The 9,558-nt window shown below is 42.5% G+C and overlaps 1 protein-coding gene across 1 annotated transcript; it reads right to left on the bottom strand.

Moving 5' to 3' along the window:
- Nucleotides 1–23: 23 nt before the first annotated feature.
- lctla (lactase-like a) lies at nucleotides 24–8,907 on the bottom strand. Its single transcript, XM_014967993.2, has 13 exons — nucleotides 8,511–8,907; nucleotides 7,082–7,242; nucleotides 6,579–6,666; nucleotides 5,530–5,639; nucleotides 5,331–5,459; nucleotides 5,160–5,255; nucleotides 4,413–4,467; nucleotides 4,175–4,336; nucleotides 2,785–3,059; nucleotides 2,327–2,453; nucleotides 2,052–2,251; nucleotides 1,919–1,982; nucleotides 24–475 (listed from the first exon to the last, which is right to left on the bottom strand). The coding sequence occupies exons 1-13, from the start codon at nucleotides 8,623–8,625 to the stop codon at nucleotides 360–362; spliced, it is 1,698 nt and encodes a 565-aa protein (XP_014823479.2). The 5' UTR covers nucleotides 8,626–8,907; the 3' UTR covers nucleotides 24–359.
- Between the last annotated feature and the right edge of the window lie 651 nt (nucleotides 8,908–9,558).

The raw sequence follows: 9,558 nt of genomic DNA, 5'->3' as shown, positions 1-9,558 counted from the left end.
AACTCTCTAAATATTCCTCAGACTTATTATGCACATTTAAACCACTTTATTGTTATATCAAATTTAGAAATACAGCTGGTAATAAAAGCTTAAATATGGTGAAACTCATAATATAAAGTTCAGCCTGGTTGTTTGTTCCAGTCAGAAACAGTTTGAACAGTTCAGTCCAATTTTAGTTCAACAGTAAACCAGGCTTACTAATCATGTATTGATTAATAATCATATTCTGCTTGTTCTGACTGTTTATTGATGACCCGACTGGAACAGAAAGGCAGGGCGGTCAACAGGAAGACGCCGCTCTGATTGGTTCCTGCTGAGCTCTGCTTCCATGGAAACAGACGAGGCAACCTGGGCGTTCCTCAGAGGCGTCGGCGCAGCAGAAACATGAAGAAGACGGCGCTGAGGAGGATGCAGAGCGTGCAGACGGTGGGAACAACGATCTCTGTGACCATCTCCATGTGGCCAATCAGTGGATCTGCAACCAGCAAAAGAGAAAATACTCAAACACTGAACTGGAGGAAACAGACACAAATATACAAACTAACATTTTACTTGAGTAAAAGTAGTAAAAGTGCTTGTTTGTAAAAAAAACTTGAAGTATTGAAAGTTAAAGTACTTGTTCTGTAATGCAATGATGTAGAATGTTATGTGTCTCTACTATATATATATTTTCTTTAGTTTATGAATGCTGTTCTGCCATTTTCATGAACAATGCTGCAGATAATGCATGTCTTATTGTGTTTACACTTGGACTTGTGACTTTGTGGATCTGCACACTTAAATGCCATCCATCCATTTTCTTACACCCTGGTCCCTTAGTGGGGTCAGGAGGTGCTGGTGCCTCTCCAGCTAACGTTCCGGGCGAGAGGCGGCCGCAGGTCAACACAGAGACACACAACCATGCACACACACTCACACCTAGGGACAATTTGGAAAGGCCAATTAACCTGACAGTCATGTTTTTGGACTGTGGGAGGAAACCGGAGAACCCGGAGAAAACCCACGCATGCACAGGGAGAACATGTAGACTCCATGCAGAAAGACCAGGGCTGGGAATCGAACCCAGAACCTTCTTGCTACCAACCGCGCCACTGTGCTGCCAAAATAAGAAAAAGGATGATTGAATCTTTGAAAGTTTTTATTTAACACAGTCTGCCTAAACATGGGCAGCAGATAAAGGAATAGCTGGTACCGATCCTTTCCACTGACATTTCAACTCTATGTTGTCATCAACTCCACAGCTGAATAAATATCGTATATTCAACCTTGTAATGGAGTCAATATTTCAGTTTCCTGAAACTAGAATCCATTTTTAACTGGTTAACTCAGATAAGTCATTGATTTCAAATCAATAAGAGCAAAAAAATGTAATATGACGTAAATCTAAGGTATAATTTTTACCCTGTAGAAACGTAGTGAGGCCCAGCCAAAGTACCAGCGATTAAATCTACTTAAAGTGACCTATTCTGCTTCCTTGAACAGGTTAGGATGGATCTGTGGGCTATAAAGCATGTTCATTACTCTTTTAGTACAAATTCATTCTCAGAAAATGAGCTTTTAATCTGATCAGTTTTATTGTCTCTGTCACTTTAAATCCACTAATATTCTGCTGGCCACGCCCCCCAACTCAACATTTACACTCCCAGTGAAAAAGTCTTCAAACAAACGCACAATTACTCAATTGTACGTCTTTAAAAAGCAGAAGTGGAGCCTCCTGCACAACCGTTTAATTAAAGACTTATTTACTTAATTACATTTTCAATGTACATAATTACATAAACAATGTAATTAATCACATTAAGGAAGAACTTTGCTACTTTAATACATCCCACCAATCAGAACCTTCAGAACCTCCCCAAGCAGGAAGTGTTTCATTCCTGCATGCTCCGGTTCTACCTGGGCCTTTCATGCCACTGACCTGCAGCCAGCAGCTGGTTGCTGGAGGAGCACGTCTCCACAGCCTTCCTCTTCCAGCTCTCCACCTGCAGGCACCAAACAGAGAACCAGAGTCAGCAGCTGCTTCTGGAGCCGGCTGCGCTGCTGGGCCTCACCTCTCTCTGGCTGGGGAAGCCGTTGGAGCTGATGATGCGTTTGTAGAACTGGACCGAAGCTTTTGGGAAGCGAGGTTTGTTCTTGTTCCTGAAGTCCACGAAGTAGAGTCCGAAGCGCTCCGAGAAGCCTTCGTCCCACTCGAAGCCGTCCAGCAGAGACCAGGCGGTGTAACCCTTCACGTTGACGCCGTCTCTAACGGCTGAGGGTCCAAACAGAGACAGACGTTGAGGCGACCCAGCCAGCTTCCTGTTCCACACAGAGGAGAAACCGTCACCTTTCAGCAGCTCGTTGATGTATTCCCTGAAGTACTGCATCCTCCAGTCATCACACAGGTCGGTGCACAGCGTCTTCTCCGAGACGCCGTTCTCCGTCACGTAGATCATCGGGTTTCCGTACTGGGCCTGTCGGTAAGATCACACGAAAAATTCAGGGTTAGATCTACCCATCCAGAACCACAGAACCTCCTGATCCGGTTCTTCTTTCCTCCAATTACAAACCAACCAACCGAGACCTGACAGATGATCATCCTGCAGATTCTAATGTTCCTTTAAGATTCATTCTGGGGTTAAATCCTATTTTCTGTTCATAAAACTGGTTTTGGATTTAGATTTTTAAAAACATACAAAATCTACTTTATGATGGTGATAATAGAGGAAACAAAGTCCAAACAGTAAAACCAGTTCATATTTACAATGTGCTGGTTAGAAGAAACAGATGATTTTGTTGCTTCACCTTCACAAAGTTCAACAATCTCCGGAACCCCCAGGGAACTGAGTAGAGCCACTCAGAACCGGGGTCGGGCCACTTTGGGTCCACCAGCTCCGCCAGGTCCCGATCTGCAAAGTAACTGTCCCCGAAGCCGGACGGGTAGTTCTTCTGGGTGACGTAGCGGGTGGTGTAATGTCCGAGGCCCAGGAAGTCGACGGTTCCTCGGACGTAGCTCTTCTCCTGAGGCGAGAAGACGGGCAGCCGCGACGCGCCCAGGCCCTGCTGGCCGCTCTTCCTGCCTGGACATCCAGAAGTCAGGGATGATCAGTTCTTCTCCAGGTTTTCTAATGTCCAAGAGTTTAACTTTGGCATCGAAAAAACGTGAAAATAATCCGATTCCTGCTGCAGACACTGAATGAGTCGGACCGTCAGGGCCATCAGAATAATTTAGGCTCAAAGTGTCCAAACCTTTGTTAACCCTTGTGCGTGCGAGGACTGAGGCAAATGATACAAGTTTTACGTGTGTGGGGTCGGTTGGACCCCTTTTCTACACAAAAGGGTTAAAATGCCCGTTTTTAATGTCAAAATCAGTTTATTTTAAATCATTTTGACCTTTGATCTGTAGTGCACTACTGAATCGGCTTAATAAATATATATTTTAACTCAATTTTAAAATTCTGTTTGACCTAAAAAGGGATCAATAAAAAAACGGTAAGAGTGAAAAGTTTGCTTCATTCCTTAAATGCCCAGTGGTGCTAATTAGCATCATAGCTGATTTACAGGAATGGTGGTGCAATGCTTAAGTTTAGAATCTCAAATTTATAGGCCATAATAAGCAGTAAATCAATTAATTGCATGATAAATTAAAACAAATTCAATCATTTCCATTTGCATAATTTATCGTTTTTCTCTTTCTACCAAAAACTGGAAGATAAAAGTTTTCAGTCTGGTTCTTTGGTCTCAAATAAACCTTTTTTTGAAGAACAATTTTGTTTACAGAGACTTTATAATTCATTTTATTTGTTGTTTCTGCTGTTTTGTTTATTTTAGACATTTAAAATGTCTTCCTGTTCCAGCGTTAATGGCTCATTAGAATTTATTGCATTATTATGCTATTACCATAATATTACCTGAAAATGGTCTCAAAACAACATTATCGCAGTAATTTGTCGTCCAGTAAAATGTGTTTTTGTGGCAGGCCTACTAATTTATTTAACGTCTGATTAAAAGCAGAAACAAGTTTTCTTCATACAACTGGATGTAAATTCAGGCACTATGGTGTTAATGTCTGTTAATGTTCAGTCGGCCATTTTCTGAGGAACGTCTAAGGAAACCCAAAACCTGTTAGCTGAAAACTCAGTCAGGTAGCCATGACTGTATCTGCTGGAGGAAACGGAGCGGGGCGTGACGGTACCGATGTATTCCTTCATGACCGCTGGGTAGTCTCCATGGAAGAGCGGCGTGGCGAACCAGCCCAGGTAGAAGTGGATGTAGCGCTCTGCTGCTTCGACGTCCCGCTGGTTGGACACGTCCACCGGTTCGCCCCAGTCAGCGGTCAGGGAGATCCCGATCAGACCTGGGCCGAGCTGAAAACCTGTTAGCTACTGACCAGAACCGCAGAGCCAAACCGTCGGGTCGGTTTACTCCGTCACCTTTCTGCTTGCTCCTCCACTTCATGTCGTAGGTGTGCCAGACTTTAGCGTGGGCCTGGAAACAGAGACGAGCGTCAACAGGAAGTACCGACAGTTACTACTAAAAAATAAAACGAAGATGTATTTATTATTCTGTTAATATTTTAAATAGTTTTTTATACCTGGACATTTCTAAATATGTTTGATTATGAAACGTTTAGATCAAATTATTTCTGCTGAACACAAAGCTCCACTTTCTGCTACTAATTTAACCTAAAGGTTGAACACCGAGTCTGAAATACTCATGTGAGGAGGCAACTTCACAGCTCAGTAGAAAGACATGTTCACAAGTCACTTTTTCCAAGTCCAAGTCAAGTTTCAAGTCACTGCAGGCTAAATCAAGTCTCAAGTCATTCAGGGCCAAGTAGTTAATTCTCAAGTCACTAAGGGGCAAAGTTCAAGTCAAGCCAAATTATTAAGAGCCAAGTCAAAACTCAAGTCTAATGGAACAAGTCCAAGTTGAATCTGAATCTTGTTTTAGCGAATTAAGAGCGACTCGGTTTGGAGTCTAAACTCTAAACGATCAAACCCTGACAGACAGATCAGCAGCTTCAGTTTGAAACTCAAAGCTTTTCTTTAGTCGCCGTCATGTCGGATCAGAACCAGATCCTGATCTAACGGCTGAACCTCCAGGTTGAACCCACGGCGTTGCGTTCAGGGTCATAATGGGTCCAGATCGGCATTGGAGCGATCTGGACCCAGACTGACCTTGATGATGTGGTGAGCCGCTTTGTAAGCTCCGCTGCCCCTCGTCCTCAGTCCGGGGGCGTGCTCCCCTGTTTCGTATCCTTCCACAGAAATGGACTGAAAAGAAGCAGACCCCTCAGTGAGATCCCAGGCCAGACATTCCCACGGCCAGTGAACGCACCATCGACTCACCCAGGGGTTGTTGAAGGTGATCCAGTGCTTCACTCTGTTCCCAAAACGTTCAAAACACAAGTTGGCGAATTCGTTGAAGTAGCCGACCATGCTGGCGTTCTGCCAGCCGCCATATTTCTCCTGCAGCACCTGAGGGAACGCCGACATCCTGGTCAAGGCTCCGCCCACGCGACGCGTCTGACAGGCGGGAAGAACTCACCTGAGGTAGATCCCAGTGGTACAGAGTGACCACAGGTGTGATCTTACTGTCCAGGAGCAAATCGATCAGGTCGCTGTAATACCTGATTCCTTTCTCGTTAACGTGCTCACCTGCAGGAAGTTACATCATCATCAGCCATTTATACATTAATACAGGAATACAGGGATTTTCATTCACTGACCAAACGAAGCAGTTTCATGTCAGAAAACAAACAAACGCATCCAAAAACAAGGAAAACGTTAAAGTATTTAAAATACAACCAACATATTTCTGGAATATTCTCCAGTCTGCAGACAAAGTGATGACAGGTGAAGGTGTCCTGTCTGAGTTCTGTTTGATTCTCCAGTTCATGATCCTCCAAACTGATCAGAGTGACAAACACACCTTCCCACAGCAGGACAAGGTGGTGGCAGCATCATGCTCTGGGACAGGGAAGCTGGATGGAAGGAAACCCTGGAGGCTGCAGAAGAGCTGAGCCAGGGGCGAAGGTTCACCTTCCAACGGGACAACCAGTCTGAACACAGTCTGAACAGGTATTATGGGATGGTTCAGATCAAAGCAGAGTCAGGGGTTAAAATGGCCTAGTCAAAGTACAGACCTAAATCAAACTGAGAAGCCAGTAGTGAAATACCTACAGATTTACCTGCAGCCAGAGGTGGATCTACAAAATACTAGAGCTAATTATAAATGCACACCACACTTTTCAGATTGGGCTGTATTAACACCAGGAAAGTCCTTTGGCCCAGAAAAGTACGCTTCATTGTTTTCTTTTGGTGCATTTTTTTTGCAAGTGGACTATAATTTGTAAACAAAGCCATGACAATCTTTGCTCCCATTGGACAGAAAGGATGTGGGGGCGGGACAAAGGACAGACCAGGAAGTAAACAAAAATGGAAATCCTCCTGCTGCATTTGAGTTTTCATCACCTTCAACTGCCGCCAACGATTCTGCTGATTGGAGAAGTTTTGGTTTCCATTAGTTAGGAAAACGTCTGAAATGTCTTAGAAATGGTTTGATTTTCATGTAAAGTGGCCAAACTGGGTTTTTACTTCTCAGCCCGCTGGGTAAAATCCTCGGCCAGGAAACAGAGAAGCGATAATGACTGAGCTTCATCTCCTTCATCAGGTTAATATCATCCTAAAAGACAAAAACAGACAAAAAACATCATTTCACATTGATTTTCTGATCCAAAACAAACCAAGAATGTTTTCAAGCTGCTTTTAAATGTTTGTTTCTGTTATGGATGACATAATGAGAAAATTAGCTGCATTTCTGTATTCACTGTAAATACATTTCTGGTCCATCTGGCCTTCCTCTGAGCATGACTCTGTTTCCTGTTGCTTTTTGTTTTTCTGTTTTGAAGTTCGTGTCATTCTTGGATCTGCAGCGTTTTGTGTTGATCACAATAATGTTTTCATTCGACATAAAGAACTGACTGAACATTTACCTGAACATCAACATCTTTAAAGGTATTTAGCAGCATTGAAAACTGAACTAATGTTGCATAATTCAGAAATAATAAGAAGAAACATTTGGAGAATCATGTACCCACCTTGAACTTGTAGTAGCCTTCACATGAAGAGTCTCCCGTTTCATTTGAGGAGATTTTTCCTTTTTTATGAGCAAAAACATCCCAGATGCTCATTCCTTTCCCGTCTGTATTCCACGCTCCTTCGGTCTGATAGGCTGAGCTGCCGACTCCCCAGGAGAAACCTGCAGGTTTCAAACATTATCAAAAATAACAGCAACAGTTTTAGAGCTCCAAATAAAATAGGTTAAACTTCAGCTGTTAGAGAAAACCAAATAAATGTTCTGGTCCGGGTTCACGACCCCAATTAGCTGAGTCATCACTTCCTGTTTTGGTTCCTGGAACTGAATTAAATATAAATTAATCCAGACACACACAGAGGATCCCAGGTCTGATTTAGTCCAAAGTTTCAATCAAAAAAGACCAAATGTCTGAGAGATGATTGGAATATTTCTCCCAGAACATCCTGAAACCACTCGGCTGATGAAGATGGAGATCAGGGTAAAATTATTACCAACATAATTTTCTTACCATGGAAAATATTCAGCAGAACTCAAAGTATTCACCTTTTTATAACTAAGCTTTTATAATCAGTAGAAACACGTTTATCAAGAGATTTGCACTGGAAAACCAACTTTGCTGCAGCCAAATCAGCTTTTATTTCATTCCTTAAACTCGACTAAACACAGAAAGCGTTTTTAAAGGAAGTTACTCAAACCTGTTCTTATCCTCAGAACAAATTTGTTCAATCAAATCCAAAATAATTTGAAAACCAGATGAAATTTTTCATACAGAAAGTGTGCAAAATCATTTTTAAATCTTAACAAAATTCATTTTGTACAAAAAAAAAAACTTATATTCACTTTCTTTCTTTTTTTAATTTTGGTCAGCGAGAACTTCTGATATTGTCCAGTCTAACCAAAGGTCTGGACAGCCCTGCTCTAATAAACACATAATGAAACAAAGATTTGGCCTGTTACAATAACAGAAGCTGCTGCACGATAAATCGTCCCAGAAGTTATTGTGATAAACAATAATCTTGTTCTTTTGAGACCATTTTCTAGTAATATAGTGATAATAACAAACATTCTCAAAGATCAATACACTTGAAATTATAAACTGGAACTGGAAGACATTTTAAATGTGTTTTGTATTAATATGAAATTAATACAGAATCAACAAATAAAATGAATGATGAAGCCTCTGCTGACTGAGACCAACGAACCAGACTGAACACTTTTATTGTGTTCAGTCTGGTGGAAAGAGAAAAACCAATAAATCATGCAAATGGAAATCATTGAGCTTGTTTTAATTTATTATGTGATTAATTGATTAACTGATTATTGCAGCAGGTCTAACAAAAAAAATTTCATCTGAATTTTCTGCAATTGTTGGTTTTGAAATTTTCCAGACAGAAATGACTCTCATGTTTCTCCATCCTACCAGTTCGTACCAGTTGGGAAGGTGCCGTAGTAGAAAGAGGTTTTCTCATTCTTGGTCCAGTCAAAGTCTCCACCAGCTGAAACACACAGCACCAGCGCCAGAAGACGGATTCCTGTCCGCAGCATCGTCCCCGCTCGCTTCCTCACACCTGCAGGACAGGCAACATGCAGCCGGACTTAATCACCGCCAACCAAACTGCCAGAAAGGCCAGAAGAAGCGGACCTCTGCCCTGAAGTGTGTCGCCATGGCAACAGCAGATTTATCTGAGCCAGCTGTGGGACAAACTGGGACAGGAAGTGGGACGGTTTGTCCAACAGAGACATTTCACGCTGCTGGCCTCTCTTCTGCTCTAGAATCTAACTGAAACAGGAAAATGAAGGAGTGTGTGTTGGGTTTGAGGTGCTGCCTGACTCTGAACACACACACACACACACACACACACACACACACACACACACACACACACACACACACACACACACAAGTCTGACCTGCTGTGTTTGTCTTGTCTGTCTCTGGGACGCAGGAAGAGTCCTGAAGCTTCTGGTTCGCCGCCAGCGCAACAAAAACACAACAGAGTGAAACATCCAGGACGTTTTCCACTATTCATCACACACACACACACACACACACACACACACACACACACACACACACACACACACACACACACACACACCCTCTGAATGGTGCGGCATTGGGAGCCGGCGGAGTGTGACAGTAAATCTGCTGGACAAACACATCTGATGGAGAATGGAGGGATTTTAACACTGTAAGCAAACTGGATGTCTGTGTTCATTCAACATGGCTTCATGCTCTGCAGGCCTGAGGAAAAAGAAAGTACACCCCTTCCACTTCCTACTAACTATCTGATCCTTACCTGACAATAAGGTACCTAAATCATACCTGAACAAAAATCTCTCCCTCCAGGACTTTGAGTCTGTTTTTGTGATTTTTGCAATCAAAAAATGTTTGAAATGAATTTTAAGTTGCTGTTTTACTCACTTCCAGCAGAAGCTAGCTGCGCTACAATGTTAACATGCTTTCCTTTTCTTCTC

Source organism: Poecilia mexicana, unplaced genomic scaffold (assembly GCF_051168715.1).
Source record: "Poecilia mexicana isolate PSO_F unplaced genomic scaffold, ASM5116871v1 scaffold_3, whole genome shotgun sequence".
NCBI lineage: Eukaryota > Metazoa > Chordata > Actinopteri > Cyprinodontiformes > Poeciliidae > Poecilia > Poecilia mexicana.
The sequence above is the reverse complement of the archived record's forward strand: the minus strand, read 5'-3'. Positions and strand labels throughout refer to the sequence as shown.

Coding starts and splice junctions, on each gene's coding strand:
- lctla (XM_014967993.2), bottom strand. CDS start 8,625: ATGCTGCGGACAGGAATCCGTCTTCTGGCGCTGGTGCTGTGTGTTTCA. Junction 6,667..7,081: donor AAGGCTACTACAAGTTCAAG/GTGGGTACATGA, acceptor TTTGTCTTTTAG/GATGATATTAACCTGATGAA. Junction 5,460..5,529: donor ACCACTGGGATCTACCTCAG/GTGAGTTCTTCC, acceptor GCGTTCCCTCAG/GTGCTGCAGGAGAAATATGG.